We start from the raw sequence: 23,211 nt of genomic DNA on the forward strand, positions 1-23,211 counted from the left end.
TATTATGGAAGTGAAAGCACTGCTCAATGCTTCTGAAGTAATGTTGAAATCCTTGTTTATGTGTGCCTGAAAAGCTTGATCTTGCCTTGTTGCTTGTGAGAATCGATATTTAAAAAGACTGTCTTTTGTAACAGGTGACTGTATGTAAACAATATGGTGTTTGACTGCGTGTGGTTTTACTGCCTAGCTGTGGGCTTTACTTACGGTGCTGTTTCAGAATTAAACTGTTACGGTGTTCATCAAAGAAATATGATAGTGCCTGTCTGTCCAAGCTGTGCAAGCTTTCTTGGTGCTCAGAACTGATGTTTTGCTTTCTGAACTTTCTGCAAAGTCATTAGTCTTGTTAGATTAATCCCTTGCCTTTTCTTCTCCTCCTCTTCTACTCCTTCATCAAAACAAGCAAACAAAAGTGCCCTCGAATGCTGTGTAACTTTGAGGAAATAAATATGAGTAAGCAGATACAAACCTTAACAAAATAAACCTTTGGTTTTGTGTTTGCCCTGCAAACTGTAACTGTTTTTTCTCTGAGCAGTAAACAATGCTGATAAACGTTGCAATGGAAGCATACAGCCAGAGGTAAAAAAAATTACTACTGCTGACCAATAAAGTCTTTAAGGTTAATGCCATATGAAGAGATGACAGTAATCTTAAACTTTTAATTCTTGTTGTGAAAAAGTAGGAATAAAATGTCCTCAGTTTATTGTCTTTTACATATGTGCACCGCTGTCTGTATATGATCTGTGTGCTTTTTGTTATAGATGTATTGACACAGTTTTTTTTAAGATTGTGTCTGTAAGTGACGTTTCTTCCTTGTGCTCCCTCCAGTTTCATAGTATACATCGTATGTTTGTATTCACTATCTTGTTTAAAAAGCAAACAAACTTGTTACTGGGATAAGCATACAATGACTGCAGTGGATTTTTTTTTTAAAGTGATCAATATGGGCTAGATATCTGAAAACAACTTGGCTTGGTTTCGTGTTGGTAGTTGGAATAAACTGAAGTGAGCCAGAAGTAGAGTTTATAATAGGTGGGTTTGTTGAACAAGAAATAGAAGCAATATATTGGCTAAAAAGACTTCAGCTCTGTATGCAACAAGTTCCTATTTCTTTCCAAAAGCTTCCAGTTTTGCCATTAGTGAGGCTAACGCAGTAGGTGGAAGAGGGAGGTAATTAAAATAAATATCTGGTGAATCATCTGAAAGTTTTCTTAATTTGTGGGAAGGTTGTTCCTAACGGTTATGAAAATATACTCTTATGTGTATGTATATCTTCCAGTTCATCCTGCAAATAACAAGTGATTTTTATTTATCAAGATGAATATTAACACTTGGTCTTAAAAGTTAACTTAAATGTATGGAACCACTCACATAACTCATTTTGAGTGCCTTGTTGTAGCTTCTGGATACAGGAGTCTTTAATTTGTTGCTATTTCACACTTGGGTTTCCTTTACAACACTGAATTTAAGTTTTGGGGGCTTGGGGTTTTTCTGGGGGGTTTGCAGTTTTTTGTTTTGTTTTGTTGTTTTGAAAGAGTGACATTATGTGGATGAACGTTTCAGGGATGCTGTGTAGAATAGGGATCCTGGTGAATGTGTCAGTGGTCCATGTGTGTGATCTGGTTATCATCATTTGAGAGAATACTGCATTTGATAACCTAAGCAGCCCCCTTCGGTGCTGGGCTCTTGCATGACTGCAGGCCCAAGCAGGGCTTCGATACTGTTGCTAGATCCAGGAATGCCTGAGCTCTGATGACTGAGGCCAGGGATCAGCTTTGGCTTCTCCCAGGTTGTTCCAGGAGACAGCGATGGCGTAGGAGTGTGAATATATATTTGTGCTTGCCGGGCACCCCTTTATTCTGGCCCTTACAAGGAGCAGGCACATACTGGTGCCTTGGCAGTCTCTTTTTCTAAAGGCCTTTCCTAATATGTGTTTAACTGTTGGTATTGCCCAAAGGACAAATCTGAACTGGGTTGTGTGGTGGTAAACTCAGTGCGCAGTTGTGTACAGTTCCTGCCCCGAGCTGCTTCTAGGCTACGTTAGCTGGGCATAGTGTTGAGTGGAGAAAAGGGATGTAACTTAAGTTGTGTGATGGTCCATTAATTTTGTGTTCAGTTTTTTGCTTGAAGTTTTGATATGTATGTTCTCACTTAAGATTTAGGTAATGATTCAGCTAGATGAGAAGAGAGAACATGCGTGAACAGAAATAAGGATGAGATTGTGGAGAGCACGTGAAAGGAGGTAGAGGTGGAGACTGAGGAACAAGCAGGCGGGAGATTAGTGGATCAGCTAAAGTTTGGGGTTTTTTTTGGGGGGGGGAGGAGATCATCTGCATTGCTGCTCTCTATGAAACACTTCACAAAACCAGTTCATAAAGCAGCCTGAATTTTATATTCCAGCCTGGGTTGTCTGGTGAGAATTCAGGCAAAAAAGGCCAAGAAGGCAGATGTCGCTCCCTTCCTGGGACTGTAGAAAGTGAGGGATGCATTTTATAAATACTTATTTTGACACAGCTGTGAACTGAAGAAGCTACTGCCTCTGCAGTACCTCTTCGTTGCAAGTGTTTGGGTTGCCATGCAGTGAACCTGAGTGATAGAGAAATTTCTCAAATTTAAAAATAACTCAGGAAAAGTGGTTATTTTTAACCTTGGTTGTTCTTCAGTACTGCTGATGGCACAGCCACACAGACAGTCGTACTGGCATAATTTGGCAGGGGCGGCTTCTGACCGAGTCACCTCTGCTGGAGGACATGCTGGGAAGCTGTGAAGGGCTCATTCTGTGCGTAGTGGGAAGGGGTTTTTCATCACTGCAGAACTGGAAAGAAAGGGAATGCTGGAACAAGGCCTTGGGAGGCTGGAGTGTCCTTTACTTTCCCCTCTGTAGCTGAAGGTGGTGTTCTGGGGACTGAGGCCCTTCAGGCCTTCACGTGTTCTGTCCAGCAAGTGTGAATAAACTAATATGGGTAACCCATAACTAATGTGCGTTTGGGTCTTCTGCTGGTCTGTGTTGTATGGGGGTGTTCTGCAGCGAGGGCTGCTCTTGCTGACATTTGTAACGAACAGGATGTTGTGTGGGACAGCATCGTGTGCACAAGATGAAGTGATTGAAGCTTTATGTGTTTGTTGGTGTTTGCTTGGAGGTTTTTAAACTCTGTAATGTGGATAGATGTGGCTAATGGCTCACCAGCAGGCTTTTTTTTTTCTTTTTCCTGTTGTTGTTTTAAGCAAGTTTAAGTCTGTTGAGCTGAGTGTTATAGTGATCAAATAGTCTGTTGCGTGAAGCAGCATTTGGTGATGTTACATGGCTTAATGCGGTGTTGGCCCTGGATCTCATTGCCCTTTTGTGTCATTGGAACAACTGATTCATGCAGTCATAGTGCGAACTGGATAGGGGAGCTGGTGTCGTTTTGAAGGAGAATGTGTTTTGCAAGATTTTTCAACTAGACCAGCTGGTCTGAGTGAGAGGTTACATGTTGTTGGGCTGGAAACAAGCTTCTTGGGAATGGAGGGGGAATTCCTGAAGCTGGCGTTGGTGTTGAATGCTTCGTCTTGTGAAACCGCAACTTTGAGCGTTCTGCATGAAATGAAAAAGGCAGCGTTTTAGTGTGCATCTTATGATGTGTTTAGTAAGTGCTTATGAGGCAGATGTGGGTTGAATTGGCTGCTACCATTTAGTTTTCAGAGTTTTGTTGAGTTTGGTGTTCTGCAAGGATATGATACGTTATTTGGTATCCTTAACTCTATGCTAAAGCTATGGCTTTTTTTTTTAGTGACTTTCCCAGTCTTTTAACGTAAATATTTTTATGTCGATTGCAGATGAATATGTGAACAAAGAACAAGTTGTGTGCTTTTCTCTTCCTCCTGGCCTAAACCTTTATTGGAATGCTAACAGACGTGACATGGAGTGCTTGGAGTGGCATTATTGCTAATGCAGATGTAGTCATTATAAAATGTCTTGCGTGTTCTATAACATCAAAAGGAAATGGTAGATACATATAAAAAGAGATAACTTCTTTGCTGTGGATTTTTTCCAAGTTCCTGATACCGCATTGATCGCTGTCTGTATCACAGCCACTTGGTACTACCTACACGTTTCTTCCTTTACTTGCCTCTGCATAGTCTTTTTCTTGTCCTCCTGCCTGCTCAGTTCTTGGTGCTCTCAGAATGAGGCATCATCATTGTTCTATGGGGCTGAGAAGTTAAGGGAGATTCAGGGAGTAGTGTGGATTTGGAGGCAGCCTTTCTGAAAGGGAAAGCATTAAAAAAGGGAGGTGTCAATATTTGGATATAGCTTCTTCCTCTGCAGCAGAGCTCCTTTATGAGCCACTCACTTTAAGGCTTGTTTGCATGTGGAGGAATAGTTATTCTGCATTATGTCCGGATTCTGCTTCAGTTTAAGTAACCTCCATGTATAAACAGCATTTTTTTAGTATCTGCCGGACCACACAAACAAGTTACCATGAGAGAGCCTTACAGCAGGTAGCTATGTTCTACTGTCTTCTACTTCTCAGGCTACGGCAGGTTGGATGTGTGGTACCAGGCTACTAGTTTGCAAGGTCAGGGTGTGAGCTGTGGCAGCCTAAGCTGCATTTTAAGGCTATAGCGTCTGTTCTTCTCACTTCTGTGACTGTGTTGTTGAGTTAATTCAGGAAGCTGAAGCAGCTTACTGCTCATGCAAGCACCACTCCTGCTGCATGGGAGGTGGTAGAAATTCGGGGGGAAGAAAACAGTAGTCCCCCTCCAGACGGGCTGAAACTTTCAGGGATCGCTGTCCTGCGACGCATCTGGTGTAGGGTAGTTGCTCATGCAACAGCAGTTACTGAGAAGTAAGCTGCTGAGATGTTACAAGGTGAAAGTATTTCCTGGTAACTTGTTTGTGGAATTTAGACTGTAGCTGCTAGGCTGCTTTAAAACAGAACAGGTTTTGCAGCGTAGTGAAACGCCAGAACGAGAATGCCTGGAGGGTTTGAGTAGGGCTGCTCGCCTGACTGAACTCGTTTTAGGACGTCTTTATCTGGTTGCATGTTTCACAGTTGAATTGCTTGCTACTTTTTGATGAACTGAGAACGCCCCTTCTTTTCCACCCCTGTCCTTAGCAATGTGTGGTTTGGGTTTTTTTTCCTTTTCGTTTTGCATGTTCAATGTACCATCCAGAGGGCAGATCTAGATCCAATTTACTAGAGGTGTGATGGAGAAAGGACAGCAAGTCCCTGGGATTCTGGCTGGCAAACGGGAAAGAGTAGTAAGGGAACTGAAAACTTTTTATTACCAAACCTGTTCTTTTTCTTCCCGTCAGCTTTCCATCAACAGGGCCTTCTTTTTGTCTTATTGCTTCACCTGCTGCTTGCATGTTGGTTGTCCCCTCCCTGCCCTGCATATCACGCACCTCTGCTCTTCTCTGCCCCCGATGATGCTCCGGCTCCTTATTCTCACTCATTGGGCAAACCTCTAGGCCTTTAGGCGATCTTTTTTTTTTTTTTTTTTTAATTCTTCCACCTTATGTTTAGAGGATTCTTTTGGGAATGCCTGACGCTAGGCAGAATCAAGCCCATTGTTCAGCAGACATGGGTTACATTAATCCTGTCATTCAGCTTTCCTTAAATGAACAGGTCCCGGTATTGTGTCAAAAATAATACATCAGGTGGTAAAATAATGATTTGCTTAGCAGGTGTTCTTGAATTTCTGTAAAGAATATTTGTGTCACCTTTTAGAAATTGGTTGGCTTTCTCCATTATTTGAAGAAATTTTGAAGTGTGGCAATTTTAAGTAATTTATGTCATGGTTGGGTTTTTTGTGTGTTTTTTTTTTTTTAATCTAGAAATGAGGGAAGGGTAAAAAGCTGGTTTACAGACCTTCCTAACTACAGACAGTGTTTTCTGATGTCCTCAATTAATACCCAGCCTTGTGTTTTTCCTCTTTTTTCAGTGATGATGCTATGAGGAAGGCTGGTGTTGCCCATAATAAATCCAGCAAAGATATGGAGAGTCATGTGTTTATGAAGGCCAAAACACGGGTAAAGCATCTCTCTTTGTTTCCAGAAGTTACTGGGGTGTCAAAAGAAGTTTGGAACAACCTGCAGAAATAGCAAACCCAATGCACTTAGTTAACTGTCTCTGCTCAGAGTACATAATAATGCAAAATTTTTGATTTATGTGTACTTCTCTTACCCTGAGGGGAAGTGAGGTGTGTTGCATCCAATATATGCATCAAACTTCAGTCCAAGACAGGTTTGCAGATGCTGCAGCATTTAATGCATACATGGGACCGCACTTAATTCTTATCCGAAGACTCGTGTGTAGTGAATTGCATAGAATTTCCTTTATCTGCAGTGTAGCACCATTCCGTATGACCAGTTTGGCGGTCAGGAGAGACTAAGAAAAGGCTGTGTCAAGAGTAAGACCAAGGGAAGTGCTGTGGTCTCTGTGAAAGTCTGGTTATCGTGTACAATTCCAGACTCTACCAAAATGTAAACTTCTTTCCTGGACCTGCGTTATGAGAAGTTGGATACTGTTGCTGTCTCCAAACAAGTCACGTTTGAGACAGAACTTGTCTTGGTGAAAATCTTATAATGCTGATGTCACAAATGTATGCCCGCTGATGGCGTCTGCACTGGTGAGTTGGTAGTTTCATGGCCAGGAAGGCTATCTCAGCCCTGTGCAGTTTCTCTTACGCATGATGAAGCACGCTAATAAAATGCTGCAAAGAATATTTGTCTTTTCACTTCTGACACTTCTATCGTATGTTAGTCTTTAAAGTTGTTGACTTACTTGTATTTGTAATACTAACTTACCTTAAAAAAAGTTCTTGTAGTCCGAATGTGACATAGTTCAAGGACTAAAGTCACTCAGTGTACCAGGTAAGCAGGTTCAATCCTTAAGAAAAAGGAATTAGAGTGTATAAGAAGTGGAAAATGGATGTATTGGTTTATAATTATGTTGACATATTGTGATCCTGTTAGTGTGACTGTCACGGAGGTTCTTTCCAGTGAATTTTGTGGTTTCTTGGCCTTCTTGTACCATCAACCACAATGACCTATTAGTAAACATATTCTCTCTTAGTTAATGAACAGACTGTTCCTTGCAAGTGAACTGCTCTGAAAAGCCCACAGACATTGTAGAGTAAAATTTGTTATGTTGAGGAAAAATACTGAAGAACAGAAAGTCACGGTTGCAGTGTTCTGATTTCCTGTGCTAAAATACCCATTTTTTCACCTTTAGGAGGAATATCTTTCTCTTGTGGCCAGACTTATTATCCATTTTCGAGATATTCGTAAGTAATTGTTTGGTTTTGGGTTTTTGTCCTCAGTAATGGGATTGCTTATGCCATCCTCCCAAAAAAAGTAAACTTCAGGGTTTGTATGTGTGGTTCTGCATGTGACTCTTCACAAGTTGCTTTAAAAATTTTCCTGTAATGTACATGCTTAATTTGTAAATACTGTTTCTGTTACACATCCATCTATAATTGAAAAGTCTTTGAGAAATTATTTAAACTTACTACTTTTTCCACCTTGCTAATTTTTTCCTGTATTTCTGCTTTCTTTCCATTGTTCATGTAGTGTTCTGGTTCCCAAATTGGCTTAGGTTAATGTATTTTTCTAGAACTACAGTAGGCAGTGATTTTTTATTTTTTTTTTTAATTTTTATGTGAATGTATTTCTCGTAGAGAGTATATCTGAAAGGCCAAATTTATGTGTGACAAGATTAACAAAGGCAATTAATTGTTCTTCCTTTGCAGACAATAAGAAATCTCAAGCATCGGTCAGTGGTAAGAGCTCCTTTTCCCCCTCCCCCTCCCCCCGCCTTTCTAAGTAGAACGGCTTTGAAATCAGGGCTGGGGTGTACTAAGAATAAGAAGGCTGTGGATTCCCTAGCTGGAATATTAAATGCTGCTGGAGGAAAGGAAAGGTAGCATGATCGTCTTGGAGTTGTTCAGTGATGGGGGTGTCAGGCTTGGACAGCGTTTTGGATGTAACACAGGAAACTCGTTTGTTTCCCTGTTTGTACTTTGTTAGCTCTCAACACTAAGATTCTTGAAAGAACAAGAGTGAGTGAAAATAAGCTCCTGCTGAGCAGTCCAGGTTTCTCCCTGGTAGTGCCTCAGTGGGTTGCATCAGAGGCAAGCATTGTGTTTGTGGGGCGTACGCACTGCCATTTGACCAAGGTTAGATCTGAGCATGTCTTCCGCCTCTGTGCTAATTCTTACAGCAGGGTATGGTAGGAGCACAGTATAAACCTCCATTTTTATACCCCTGTAGGCTAAATATGCAGCCTGTGATTGATGAGCATCCAGCTTAGACAGCTGGAAATTATTTTATAAGTATTCTTAAGAAAGACGGGGTGCTGCATTCTGTACCTGATTAATGTTGCTTCTGAACCGCATGTTGTGTTTTGCCCTCTCGAATTGCCATTCCCTCTTTGACTTCACTTTTCTGTGTGCCCAGGGTTCAGATGATGACAATTGTCTTGAACGGCACTGAATTTATCCACTGCATAATAAATGTGATGTTGTGGGGGGAACTGTATAGCAAAGTACTTCCTCTGGTCTGAGCACTGCTGCTCCGTGTTGACCTCGGGAGGAAGAGGCTAACTGGATCCTCAGTGGGACTCTCTTCTCGGTTTTTGAGGATATCCCCAAGCTGGATATCCTCGTGGAGTTCTGTTGGCAGCTTGTTTTGACTTGCATATAAATTCAGAGGTGGCTACGAAGTTCCTTTTCTCTAATGTATTTAGAATCTATTTGGAACTTTGCAAATCTGAAGCACTTTAGTAATCTCCACGCTATTTACAGAGGGGCCAAAACGTGCCTCACAGGCAGAGGAGTGAATGTTAGATTCTCAGGGTGTTGCATCTAGTCGTGGTCTGAAGCTGACCGATCGGAAAGTGGATGATGGAGAACAGAGGATTTTGGGGAGGCAATTGCATGGCTGGCTGCATATTGGTAACTATTTTCTTTGTAGATCCGATGAATGCCCTGCAGAATCTCACTGGGGGTCCCCCAGCAGGGGCGCCTGGAATGGGCATGGCTTCCCGAGCTCAGGGAGCAGCGATGAGTGGGATGAGTGGCCTTGGCCCAATGGGACAACAGATGAGTCTCCCAGGGCAGCAGCAGCCTCCGGGAACCTCGGGAATGGCCCCTCATGGTATGCCTGGTGTCTCCACAGCTACTCAGCAGAGTAAGTGTTAAGTTTGCCGTAACCGCTGAAACTATTAGATCAGCCTTTCAGTACGTAACTCTCTTCCACAAGGAGAGGGTGCTGAAGAGATTTCGTACTTCTGGCTAAATCAGGCAGGTGACCTGCAGGAAGAAGTGATTTCAAATACTGCTACATAATGGGATAAATGTCTTCCTTAGCATAGTGCGGAACAGTCTAGCTGTTGTATGAGCAAATGCTTCTTTCATCCTACAAGATGTCAACTTCAGAACGTTGTTTTTGTAGAGCTCACCAATGTTTTCTGTGGGTATGGTGCTTCCTGCTGGTGACCTCTGTGCATATTTCCTCCTGCACATTTTGACATTCTTTGCCTAGGTTGCTGACTCACTATAGGCAGTGAGAATTAGAAGTTGGTAGTAGGAAGTGTCATTAATTCTGCTGTTCATGTGCCTCGTCCATTTGAGGAAGCAAAAGTATATGCTGCTAATGAAGAATGTTAATGTACTTTGGGGATTTTCTTCAATTATTGTGACTTATACTGGGTAACTGTCTCTGACACTGTTTGGGTCTCATGTTTTAAGTACAGTCTACCTTCTTTTTAGCCCAGCTTCAGCTTCAGCAGATAGCTCAGCAGCAACAGCAGCAGCAGCAGCAATTCCAGCAGCAGCAGGTGGCTTTGCAGCAGCAGCAATTCCAGGCCCAGCAGTCAGCCATGCAACAACAGTTTCAGGTCCAGCAGCAGCAGGCAGCAGCAGCTGCAGCAGCCCAGCAGCAGCAGCAGCAGCAACAGCAGCAGTTGCAAGCCGTCCAGCAGCAGCAACAGCACATGCTGAAACTGCAGATGCAGCAGCAGCAGCAAAACCAACAGCAGGTGATGACAAACAATTACAATGGCAATTGAGGTGATCTGTGTTCAGTTACTTGTCAAGTGAGGCTTGGCTTGCATGGAAGTACTGAATATCAGCGCTGCCTGTTATTAATGCATTTCTACTTTAGGGTAGGGCTTCAGTTTAGACTTGCAAGTTAATTGGCAACAATGTATTTCATCCCAGAGGAAAGGCTTAACAGTCGTTTGGTTGCTTTCTTCTGTCATAGCAATAGAGAATTAAAACCTTTGTCTCTTTCTCTTCATAAACATCAGGACAGTCTTTCATTCTGACAAGAACAGGGATGTAGGAAAGAACTAAAAGCACTTGTATTACTCTAGAAATAGTGGCTGTTTTGTCATTGTGTGAATTACACATTGCCGCTTTAAAAAATATGTGCTGAGCACATCATATACATGTATCGTCCTTAGGCACAAAAGCAGAAGAGGAAACTTCAGCTGTCATGCTCTTGTGCAGTTTCTGGTAAATAGCGGTGCTGATGAAGGCTGGTTACATTTGAAGAAGTGCTTCTGAGCCCATTTGTACAGGAGAAGCTGATGGACTTTATCTTTGCTTTTGAAAACTGTTTTCGTAGCGAGACAAGCTTGTAGTATTGAAACCACAGAATGTGCACTGTGTAGAGTTGAGATATATGAAGAGTGAGCGGGTAAAAAGAGGTTGGGCTTTCCCTTTGGACTTAAAACCTCAGCTCTGTTTGCTCTTGGTTTATGCTATAAAAATAAGGCTGCTATCGCATTGCTGGAAGCTTTAGCATCCTGGCTTTTCCTGCTTTTCAGATGCAGCAGCAACAGCAGCAGCAGCAACTACAGCGAATTGCCCAAATGCAGCAGCTGCAGGCAGCACAGGCTATGCAGGCACAACAGCAGCAGCAACAGCAGCAGCAGCAACAGCAGCAACAAATACCGCAACAACAGATACAGCAGCAGCCACCTCAACAAGTAATGCAACAGCAGATGCAACAGATGCAGCAGCAACAACAACAGCAGCAACAGCAGCAGCAGCAGCAACAACAACAGGTTGCTCAGGCACAACAGCCTCAGCTTCCACCACAGTCCCAGCCTCAACCCCAGCCCATGGTTTCTCAGCCACAGGCAATCTCAGGACAAATTCCTAGCCAGGTTATGCCTGTTACTCTTACGCCACAGCAATTAAAAGCAATGCAGGTAAGGGCTAGTGACCAGCTGATTATTGGTTCATTATGACCCTCCAGAGAAATAAAAAAAATCTTCAACTTTTGCTAATAATGAAGTAGGAAAAAAACATAGCTTATTAAGAGATCTGTAGTTAGCATGTTACGAGTATGGAGAGTTTAAAGGTTTAAAGGTTTGGGCCTGCCAGTAGAGAACAGTTCTGTGTCTAAGAGTAGGACTTCTGGAAATCTGTGAAAACCATTTATGCAGCTAATATTTAAAAATAATTTCTTGTCTTACTCTTGAATGGACAGGTAAAAAAAAAAAAGAAAAAGAAGCAAACTCTGGTTAAAGAAAAATTACCTCCATGATGTTTGCTGTTCTAGAACATGAGCAAGGGTTTTGGTCAAAGTTTAAGATACCGGTAGTTCCTGCCTTGGGGAGAATGTAGACAAGACAGTAGTTTTACTCCACTGAGCCTCTTGCTGAGTCATCCTCTTAATGGTGCGGCTTTTTGAACTGTTGCATTACAGTCAGTTTTTTCTGGGCTCCGTATGTGCGGTTGAGCAAAAGCTCAGCTGTAATCCCAAGACCTGCTTTTCTTTGGGCCTTGCTGGGGAGGAGTGGAGTGTCAGCCGCACTTGAGATTGACCCCACGTGGACGAGTCAATACATCCACTTTGTGCTCCTGCCGGCTAAGCTAGGAGTAGTTAAAAGCCATGTGCATCGCACTGACAGTCAGAGTGAATGCATAAATTTTGAAATGCTGGTCATTGGTAGGTGCTTAATACAGTGTGCTTGAGGGAAATCAACACGTGTGTGGTTAACTGTGTGCCAGCAAGCTGCAGTATCTAGTATTGTCATAGGAAGACCTGATAGTACAGGGAAGAAGTTGCAAGAAGAAATCGAATCTTGGGTGCACAGTCTATGGGAAGACTGTTCTAAATGTTAGAAACGTGGGAACTTGTTTTCATAAAGAAAGCTCAAAAACTCTAGGCAGAGTATGTATGTGCGGCTGATCTTGTCTCCACACCCTATTTAATGAGTATAGTCAATATAGTTGAAACAGAAGTGGCATACCCTAACCAAATACGTATGTTTACTTCATTCTTTCTTTTCCTACTCAAGGTAAGAGCTCAGCTGGTCCAGCAGCAGCAGGCAGCGGCAGCAGTGCAAGCAGCTCAGGCCCAAGCTGCTCAGATGGGAGCTTCAGGGCAGGTAAGGGCCCAGACGCCAGTGTCACTAGTTACAGGCCTGTAGCAAGTGCATGCTAGAGATGAGCATGGAGAAGGGTTTCTGGTGGCTTTCTGATGAGGGGTGTGAGATTGGCCATCTCCTTTGTAAGGGGGATGTGGGCTTTTGTGCTGTTTCTCCTTTGCCTGGAGTCAGAGGCAGGATTTCGTTGACAACCTCTCTGTGCATGCTCTCTGTCCCGAGTAGGTGAGATTGTTGCCTGTACTGACACAGGAATGCACATCAATAAGACGACCTACTGTGGTCACGCTACAAGTCTGACTGTTGGTACCTGGAGTGTATCACCTCTTCTTTTGTTAAACTTTCTTAGGTGACTGCTTTGTTGTGTAAACTGATTTCTGTACCATGAATCTTTGCCTGCTATCTTTACTCATATGTGATTTACCTTCCATCTCCATGTATTGACCATAAAAAATAGTATAGACAATGAAATCTCTCTGCACTCCCCTTTCATTCTTTTCCTCTTTCATTCTTTTTCTGAGTGAAATGGGCAGTAGATATAGATTGCTCTTGTTCTGGATGTGAATTGTGAAGAAAAAATGGCATGTGTCACAAGTGCAGAGTGACATTTAAAAAAAAAAAAAAAGTGCTGTGTGAAAGCTGATTGTCTAACACAGTTTTCTTATCCTGCAATACACTTGTAGCCCCAGTGATTGTTCCTTGATGTGTGTCTGGTATGAAGGAGACATGGGGAAAAAAATTGGGAATGGCTTGAGCTGAACCTCTCATCCCATTTTCCACCAGAATATGAAATAGTCTTTCGTGGCTTACCTCTGTAGTGTTTCATATTGAGGCATTTTACAGACATGGGTAAGTACAATTATCACCGCTTTGTAGATGAAGAGGCTGAGGCAGACAGATGAAATGAGGTTGACTAGGATTAATGGCAGAGTTCTTTTCATATACCCAGACATTCCATGTCTGCATGCACCATTTGCCCTTCAGCACACAAGTAATATTTTAGATTCAATAAGACATTTGGAAGCTTTTTACGTGGCCTGTGATAACAATTGGTTCTTCAACATACATCTCCCAGACTTGTATCAGGAATAGTGTCTTGTACCATCGTAACTCTCATGTGGCCCACATCCTTGGTGGTGGCTAAGTTCTGCTTCTGTATCGGTCCTTTTGCTTGTGTCCACGTAACGCAGGATGTAAAAGCTGAGCAGTGGTAAGTACAGTTGGTACAGTACTGGCAGCGATGCAGAATTCTCTTTCTACAGTTGAAATGTGAATTAAAACTTCTGTTTGTTCCTTAAATAATTTTCAGGTGGGAGCTGCAGGGACTTAGGCTGACTGGAAGGAGACTCTGACTTTTTTTCTTTTTACTAACTTCATAGTGCTCTTTTCAACTCCTAAGCGGATGGATGGTGCTTATGTAGAGTCAACTTAATTCTTGCCCCGTTTAGTGAATCCATATGCCAGTGGCTTAACAGCACAGAGCATTTGAAAAGTTTCGGGTGATAAAATGGTTGACAGTGGGTTTTGTATTGCAGCCTTATCCAGACGTGTAATAAACTCAGGGATTCCTCGTTATCTGTCACGGATGGAGTTTAGAAAATTCCACATACAGGCTGTATTCCATTTATGTTCATGCCATTGCAATAGGAGTCTACTAAAATTCACTTACCACTGTGAAGTCCAATAATTAAACGGGTTTCTTATATTTGTGTAAATATTTTCTGTATATAATGTTTAGTTTTAAGATTGTGGCTGTGTACAATATTACAATGCAGCTTTGGTGTTGAGTGTGCATATGGATTTTCTTTAATTTATAAGAAGTTTCTTTTAAGAGTAGATTTTGCTTTGTATTTAGTACATTTTTCGCTAGCTCCAGCATTTTTAATAAATCTGCTTTGGTTTCTTCATCTGGTTCAGGGAAGCTTTTGTTATAAACAAACCCTATCCTAATCTTTGCTTCTTACATTTAAACTTAGTCTCGAGGGGCTTTCAAACTGGGAATTTTGGTTTATAGGGCTGCGTTTTTCCTTTTCCGTAAAGTTTCTGTTCATCCTTCCTACATAAAAGTAAAAGCAATCCCAGGTTTAAACATGGATCCATGTGAGTTTTGAAGTTCTCTGAAGTTGTAAAGACAGCATGCACGTCAGTGTTGCCCTGCTTGGGTGCCTGGTCCTTGTGAGCAGGTAACTCGGGTGAAGCTGATAAACCAACAAGGTGGTGTCCTGGTGACCACAGGGTGCTAAGCAAGTGCTTGCAGCACCAAGAGAAAATCTGGAATCCACTGGAGTTAAGTGTTAATAAAGTTTAAATCGCTGTACTGGTGCAACTCCTCTAGGTGCTCAGAATGCAGACTGGCTGTTGCTCTTTGAAAATCAGAGCTGCCTTTAGTGGAGCGACAGTGGCACAGTACTGACACGTGCTCACCAGAAGCTGCGTATTTATGGAATTCTGCACCTTTGGATTTTAGATGAAAGGAAATTACAGGTTCAGGATTCTAATTGTTACAATCCACTTCATTTTTTTCAAATAATGGGTTTTGTATCTTAGAGGAGACTCTCCTCCTCTGCTTGCTCTCTGTTTTTATGGGGTAAAATTCTCAGTTCTGTAAATTGACATAAATCAGTTTGAGTTGTGGAGGAGGATTTGCCTTCAGTTTAAATCTTTTTCAAAAGTACTTGAACACTTCTGGCTGTCTTCTGTTTTTGGACTACAGGAACAACTCCTTCATGGATACATTGCTTTGCATAAAACAGATGCCATCTTTGGAACCCCCTTTCCTGACTCCTTTGTCAAAGGGTCACAGGTTTCATAAACGTAAATCAGCTGGAGAATGGGAAAAACAGATTACTCATGTTAAGAGAGTGGAATTGGTGTCACTTTGTATATACGCTTCCTTTCCAAAGCACACATTTCAAAAAACAAAAAATACAAAAAAGCAAAACCAAAATTGTGTGCGTGTGCATAAATGTTTGACCAACCACGATACCACGAACAGCTGAAAGCCTGTGAATCGGTTTGTCATGCTGGTGTTTAGTGGTTTGCCAGACACTTAAACCGTGAATATCCTTCTAATTTCCTTGACCTTGGAGGAAGTAATCTAAATATTCACACTTTGGTGGTGTGGCATGAGAAACAGGACCAAGATGGGACATGTGGGTCACCATAACATCCCTGGGATTTCACACGCTCCAGAGATCCATGTGCATTCACGAGGGTCTAAGATGGGGTGATTGTGCCTGGAAGGATACGTTTTTGTTTTTGTTTTCCTAGCAATTGCCCTTTTTTTGTTTTTCTTTCGGGTTTGTTTTGGTATTTTTGTTAGGGTTGTGTTGCTTCACCAGCTCTCATCTTGATACTGTAGCCCTCACTGCACTTTGTAGCATCCACCTGCGCTTTGTGCCAGTTCTGGATTGTTGTGTTTGCTTGTGGTGGCTGTTGCATGCTGTGTGTGTACATGTGCATGCGTGTGTGATGTCTGAAGCGCTCGCATTTGTTTCCCTTTTGAAATCCTGTCTCTGACCATCCCTCTTGGCCTGGATGGAAAGGGACTGCATTGCTCTGATGTTGTGAACTAACAGCTGTGCTGAATTTGACACTGTTTTCTTTATCAGTTATTGCTTTCCTTTTTCAGTCTTGCTATGTTGTATTTAATTTTATTTATTTTTAACAATTGTAAGCACATGCATTCTCTGACTCTCTAGAGACATGTTGCTGGCTGCTTCAGTCCATTTACATAAAACACTAAGCAAGAATGCCCCAAACCATTTACTGAAAGGAGACTTAATTAACTTGTAGGTTAGTTAGGGCCTGCGTAGGTTCCTTGGTAATACGTGTGCTGGGAAAAAAGTACCCCAGAGGACTTTACTGTAGATCTTTGAAGTACCAGAGAGAAGCTGCCAAAAGTTACCTGAATACTACCTCAGAACTACGCTGTGTTTGCTGTAAATTCTCAGCATATACAGTGTATTATCAAATTGTAAGTAACAGAGGGCTATGCAGATATATCTGATTAAATCTGTGTGGCTTGTGCAGGCTGATGGTTCTGAAAGGCACTTCTAGATGCTGCGGAGTAGCATAGTCCTAAGGCTATTTTAAAATACAAATTCTAATGCTAACCTTCATCATTTGTCCTAAGTGATTGTACTTTAGGGTGTGCTCAGCCTATACATCTGGAGAATCAAATAGTGCATGAATGAGCTTGAGGCAGATTGTGGACTCAGCATATTTTAGCACAGCTTAGTAATAGAGGAACGGGTATTTGTCGAAATGATGGAAATTACAAGGATGTATTTGACTTATTCTCTGGGTTATGAAAGGAAGGAAATAGCTTTTTCAAACCCAGAAGTCCTTTTTGTTGTCTTTGGCATTGTTATACTGTCATAGGTTGGGTTGGCCTGAAATTTTGCTCACTGTGGAGCATTCCTGCTGACAGTTGCTGTTGAACTGTCTGCCAAATTCTTTTATAATGAAGGGTGGCGTATGCAAATACTGCTAAATCCTTTGAGTCCGCAGCGGGGGAAAACACGTCAGAAACCTATGGCGTTATATAGCTTCTTACATGGAGCACTCTTGACAACAATCTTAGAGCACTTATTTCCAAGAATTCTAGAAGTTCAAGATGCCAGGCAAAATTTTGGAAAAGCCCTACATGCAAATGATAGCATAGTCAGACCCTGACCCATGAATCGGAATCTACATATCAGCTCTCTCGAGGTACCTAGAATTCATTAGGTGCTTTCTGAGAATGGATAGAAAGGCTATAAAAAGGAGTTTGATTTATAAGCTAGCATGCTAGGTTAACCTTTAGAGAAGAGCTCACTAACCTTCCCTTCATGCTCCCCTTCCCCCTAATTCCTGGAGGTTGCATGTGCTTCTCATCCTGCCAGTGCACTGCATTTCTTGTTTTGCGATTACTTTTGTCTGTTGTCCCTCTGTCCTCAAAGATGATCACCGCACCTATGGCCCGAGGTGGGATGCAAATAAGACCACGGTTCCCGCCTACCACCGCTGTGTCTGCTACGCCGCCAAGCTCCATTCCTTTGGGCGGACAGCAAATGCCACAGGTATTTACTGAGTCAAAGCACATTGTGTCAGGAATTGTGCAAAGCATTCAATGCGCGATTGTATAGCACTTGCTTTCAAGCAAGCTTTTTCATCAAACAACTGACTTGCTGGTGTTACTCAGGGTATTGGGCTGTTTAGGTTTTTTATGGATCCTTTTTCACTTTAAATAATAGGTTTTCTGAGAGCTTGGGATATCAAATAAAGCATTTTTAAAGCACCATAGATCTTTATTTTAACATTTAAAACGTTTCCATGTTCATAATTGATTCAAGTCTCAAATTAATTTTTGTGGTTCCTGCTTAGTCTTTGTCCATACTCCAACAGCGTGCGTTTATGGGAGTGGTGCACGTCAGTACTGCAGTGTGCTGGCTGAGCTGTGTCTGGGACCTTACTCATCACGTGTTCATGCTCTGTACAGGTGCTTCTTTCATTAATAGTAAACTTGGCTCATTGCAGTTTGAGTAGCTTCTTGGCATGGTATCAGGGACCAGGAAAAACAGAGCTGCTCTTTTCTTTGACGGTTGTGTAGGAGGAACTACCAGGAGGATTGCACTTGTACCTGCGTCAGAGAAGAAGCTGTGTAGGCAGGCTGGCAGCACCTATCCCGCTGTTGCTGGAAGATGCGTGTGTCGGAGCACTGCATCTGCCTGGTGCAGGTCCAGATCTGCTAAAGACCTCACAGTCATGCTTTGCAAGCAAAATGGGTCGTTTTGGGGGAGCGGGAATGGGAGAACTGAAATGAAATAGAACTGAGTTCTTACCAGTAAGTCACGAAACGAGGCTCTGCTCTGCTCTGCCGAAATTTGCTGAGCCCAGTGTGACTGCTGTTGGTTTAAATACGTGTTGTATTACGATGGTGGAATAGCGTTCAACTGCATTTTTCTGTCTGTTGTTCATGAACCTCATGTCTTGTTCTTCTAGATGCTAATTTTCAAATTTAATACCAGGTGCAGTTTTAGTTCTTAATACCGCTGCATTCTGTTCATAGGTTTAATGACATTTTCTTTACTCTTTGCATTTTTGTTTCCTATGCAAGCTTGTCGTGGGGCTGTGGAATGTCTGAAACTGCTTCCTAGCGCTGCTGCATCAAGTTTAGTAGGCACAGCCTGTTCTTCTCAGGAATTTGCTCAGGTAGATACAGTGACCAGAAGGATTCTGCAGAGCTAGGCAAACACATCCGTCGTCGTTTCTGGTTTAGGATGGATGGTCATTTCAGGCCAGGTCTTTGTAATATGTTAACTGAAATAAAACGCAGGCATAGCTGTTGAGTCAAAGGAGAATTTACTTTGAGCTTTATTTGCAGTAGCAGTTTATATGTACTGAGACACGCATCTCCCATATGAAGTATTCACAATGTTTGGTTTGACGATGAGGCCTTCTGATAGATATTTAAGTATTAGATTGGCTTATATTTGATATTTGAGTCATAACAAAAGACCTCCGGTTGAAGCATTCAGTGCCATAGGCTGATCTTTTAGTGCTGTCGTGTCTGTGGTTATTGAGGAGCTTTGGTTTCTGACACCAAGTGAATTGGTCATCAAGGAGTGCTCTCAGTAGCATGCCAAGGATTGTGAAAGCGATGTAGAAGACTGAACAACTAGAGAAGGCAGAAGAAAAAAGGACATTGAACAATGAACGGAGTGAAAATGGCTCCTAAGCAGGTGGTAGGATGAGTGAGTGAGTCCTGGTTTCATGGTGGCGGGAAGCATGCTTTTCAAGCCAGTCTGGCATGCCATATACTTGAACATTCCCTTCAGGTTCTAGGTGGATTAGAAATGTTGTCATTTATGCCTCTTAATTTTGTAAAATGCTTAAATAATAATGTCTGTTGGGTATAACTTCCTTGTCATCAGGGCTCTTGCAGCTGTGCACAGTAGGAGTAAAGGGCTGTGGCATATATCTGGTTATTGATTACTCATTTAGGAGCGTGTCACCTCCTTGACTAAAGTATCAAAAGTCATTTAGACTTGGTGATAGGTAGTCGAGAGTGCCTTTTCTCTTTAGAAAAGAGTCTTGCACTGAAGAATCCCTTTCAACAAAAGGACCAGATGTGGTATCAATACTGTGTGGCTATTTATTTTTACCCCATATCACACAAATGTCAGTCTGTCCTTTTTTTATCACAAGGCTCAGATGATTCTGCAGTGGTTTTCTTCTTTGGTTGGGGTTTTTTTACTGTTATGGTCTTTTCAGTCAAAAGAATTAGAAGTGACTTTTTTTTTTTCTTAGCTGAAGTTTGTTTGTGCCTGAATAGTTACCAAACATGAACTACAATCAATGTTAGTGGCACTTTTTGAACAGCTAAAAGAAGTTTCATATACCGTATTTGGATTGGCTCAAGAAACCTGCTGATCTTCAAATTTTGAAAGATTAATCTAATACTTAGCTTTTGCTTTAGCAATTAGATAAGTAATGTGCGAATACCAGTCATTCTCCTGTATTTCTATTGTCAAAACCTTCAAGTTCTGTCTACAAATTTATTGCAGTCTGCAGTAGCATCAACTTCCAATTTATTGTTGGCACAGAAATCTTCAGCAAATTGAAAATATAGGGGGAAAAAATAAAACTGAGTTAATATTAAAATAAAGCAAGTGATACTGGCCTGACTGGGAATATGGAAACCTGTATCTGAACTTATTTGAAGCTCTGCAGAGTTTCCATTTTGTCACGTAAAGCAGCATAATGGTGAGCTTTAAACCCAGTTTGCAACAGAGTAGGCAAGGCTGTGCTTACTGGCTTAACATTGGAACTGTAAGTACAGTAGCGTAAATGCTTTCTAGAGTTTCTCTTTAGCCTGAAAGTGTTTCTACTGTTCCTCATTATTACCCATCACTCCTTGTTGCAGTCTCCTTTTCCTTGCCCTTAGCTTCTGCATATTGTGCACTCTTGCTGCCGGGAGCTGCTGAAAAACTCTCGCTAGCCTTATCGACAGAGTGCTGTTCCTTGCCTGAGACTCGGCAAACTGGAGGTAGGTCTCATAGTTAAGTTTATCTTCCAGCATGGTGTGCTCTAAACACTAAGAACACCTTTGATTTAGTGGGTATTAAGTGCAAACTTTCAGTGTGCAAGCCTAAATATCTTTTGGGCAAGACTTCAGAAAATTAGGGCTTGGTGTCATATCAGGTGACTGTAGAGTTGCAGAGTAAATTCCCGTTCAGTGGGCTGTACCAGCTGTCCGTGAATATGCTTGTAGATGCAGAAACTCTCATTCTGCAGTGAAAAAATACGTAGTTGCATTTCCTCGTATATGTTGAAGATGAAGGGTATACAAATGGTCAGTAACCATAGCTTAACTCTGGAGTTAAATGAGAAGCTAAATGAGTTTAATGAAGTTAAAGCTCCAGAGGGAGGTTTTTTGTCTTTTGGGTTTATTGGGTGGTTTTGGTTTGTTAAGCCTTCTTTTTAGTGGGAGTCGCTTGGAAAGAGCATTCCCTAGAAGTTGAAATTTCATTAAATTGTTTTAATCTGTATGCTGCAATCAATGTAGAAGTCTAAAGCTGAAAGCATCTTTAGATCTGTACTATAGGAAGACATCTGAAATTATTATGTTGCAAATTAGCTGCTTTCAAAGAAAAGGAAGGCAGTAAATTCAGGATTGCATACTTCTGAGTATATGTTTTTGAAAATGTCACGGTTTTGCTTAATATTAGACATTAGCCTTTGATATTCTGAAATGAAGCTGGCAAAGTGCAAACCTGTTGCAAGAAGGAAAGCTGTTTGCCTATGCACGTACTTAAATGAGAAGGGATAATGCAAAAAATACGTAATTCGTTCTGTGCTTATGTGCACAGTAGATGCTGCATGTACTGTTCTTTCCTTTTCTGCAACATTTTTGTAAATTAATGCGAAGAGACCTTGGTGTTGGAAGCTTAAATCTGGCAAAAAACCTAACGAAGTCTTTCTCCTTCCTTCCCAAAACACAAGGATTTAAGTTTTCAGAAGTTATTTTATATAACCAACCTGAAACGCTTAAAAGAGGCTTGATTTTCAGGAAGTGATGAACTGCTCAAAAGTGGTCTTAGTTTGACTTGATGAAAGATGGGTGCAGTATCCATATGGCTAAGTTCCAAATCACTTGCTGTGTTTAGTAGAATGTTAAATAGAATTGTAAAAAAATCAGGGAGTTCTTTTTGCAGTATTCATCCTAGCTTCCTTCCAAACAGTGGTGAGATGCTCGGTTTCTGCAGGAGGCAGACTATGCTTTTCAATCTCAGAAATGCTTTTCCAGCTGTTGAGGAGACACATGCTGTTAAAGAATCTACCTGCTATGAAAAACAGTAAGCACAGTCTCGGTATTTGTTGATTATGGACAAAAGGAAGATGTAATAGCTGATTTAAATCATCATTTCAGCCTCACCTGTTCTAGATATTTGTAGGAGAGGTGGTGAAGGTAGTGGGGTTATTGAAAATTGGGGAAAAAAAAATCATAGTATGTCAGGCTGCATTTGGTTTTTAAACTATGCTTTAATGGATGATAAACTAGTATTTTTGAGGTTAGTAGTTTTACATTTGCACCTAGCTGAGGATTGCTTGGGCCCTTTTTTTTTTTTAGTGGAGTGTGACCTCTTGCACAGCTGTAATGTGATATTCCAAGCAAAGCATTTCCTGTCACATTCAGTGCATACATGCAAAAGTAGACCGTACAACACCTGCTTTTTAATGTGCTAAATATCACGTCCTCTGGAAACAGTTGGATGATTTAGGTGGATATTTAACGAGTGAGTGAAGGACAACACCAAATTGCAGTGCCCATGAAGTGTCTGGGACTTGTGGATTTACTGGGACCTTTGCTTAAAAATGGTTTAGACTGAGGGAAACAGAGCTGTTAATTCATAAAGGTGCTAATGAATGACTTACAGAATGGACGCGTGGGTTACTGAGTCACAATATGTGGCTTCTGCGGGCTAATTCAGTTTATCTTTGTATGTACTTATTTATAGCCTCAGGTCATAAGAACTCTGCATGTGCCTTAAACAAATGTGATCGCTTAATATCTGCATTACTATACCACGCTCCTGGCCATGGTACGGGTTTTTTTTGCTTGGTTTTAAGTGATCAAGGGGAAGAACGTCCATTAGAAAAAATGTGAGAAGTTGCTCTAATTTGAGCATCATCTGGCTCTGGCACTTCAGAGTGTACAGAATAAACTTAGCGGTTACCCAGAGTTTGGTGCTGTTCTGGAAATGCTCTTATTCGTCTTTTTGTCCTTTAGGCACACCTCGTCATTCTCCAAAGGTCAGAAAGCTACTTTGGTTTTTTTTTTCCATCCAGCCATTCAGTGTGGAGTGTTTCTATCTCCACCCAGATTGTCAAAACTGAATATTTAAACAAGATGTTGGTGGCTTGGCTTACTACATTTTTTTTTTTTTTTTTCTTCCTTCCTCCTAAAGAAAACCAGTTGGGAAGCTACAGTCAAGTCTGACGGACCTTTGAAGGCTGTAATTAAAATGTCAGAATAAGGAGGGGTTTTTATGGCTGTTAATTCTCAAGTCAGAACTGTCTTTTCTTCCTGTTCTTCTTTACTCTAGTACTAATAAAATACAGGTTTTTCAGGTGGCACTTCGGACATTTTAATTGCAACGTGATGGTTTGGGAAATGAAAAACAATTATTATACAGCTATTCAAATTATGTGCAGTTTTAATGGTTATTTCTAGTAAAGTTGATATGGAGTACTGCCCTGAGAGCCTCGAGAGTGATACAGGTGGGGCTGTCATTATGGGGAGAACAGGAGACTAACACTTTCGTTTCTTGTAGGCCTGAGGATA

The 23,211-nt window shown here is 41.5% G+C and overlaps 1 protein-coding gene across 10 annotated transcripts in view; it reads left to right on the plus strand.

Moving 5' to 3' along the window:
- MED15 (mediator complex subunit 15) overlaps positions 1 to 23,211 on the plus strand; it is a 53,802-nt gene that overhangs the window by 24,610 nt on the left and 5,981 nt on the right. For 6 of the 10 annotated variants that reach the window (XM_087768723.1, XM_087768724.1, XM_087768725.1 and 3 more), the window contains 8 exons: positions 5,923 to 6,010; positions 7,215 to 7,266; positions 7,732 to 7,761; positions 8,954 to 9,169; positions 9,751 to 10,019; positions 10,812 to 11,198; positions 12,294 to 12,383; positions 17,324 to 17,443. In XM_087768723.1, the coding sequence (XP_087624849.1) occupies positions 5,933 to 6,010; positions 7,215 to 7,266; positions 7,732 to 7,761; positions 8,954 to 9,169; positions 9,751 to 10,019; positions 10,812 to 11,198; positions 12,294 to 12,383; positions 17,324 to 17,443 (1,242 nt within the window). In that variant the 5' untranslated portion in view covers positions 5,923 to 5,932. Of the gene's footprint in view, positions 1 to 5,922; positions 6,011 to 6,326; positions 6,610 to 7,214; positions 7,267 to 7,731; positions 7,762 to 8,953; positions 9,170 to 9,750; positions 10,020 to 10,811; positions 11,199 to 12,293; positions 12,384 to 17,323; positions 17,444 to 23,211 lie in introns of all 10 variants that reach the window. The other 4 variants (XM_087768727.1, XM_087768728.1, XM_087768726.1 and 1 more) reach the window with 2 other exon arrangements.

Source organism: Nipponia nippon, unplaced genomic scaffold (genome assembly GCF_047370975.1).
Source record: "Nipponia nippon isolate SJK-2023a ecotype South Korea unplaced genomic scaffold, ASM4737097v1 scaffold_30, whole genome shotgun sequence".
Classification (NCBI taxonomy): Eukaryota; Metazoa; Chordata; class Aves; order Pelecaniformes; family Threskiornithidae; genus Nipponia; species Nipponia nippon.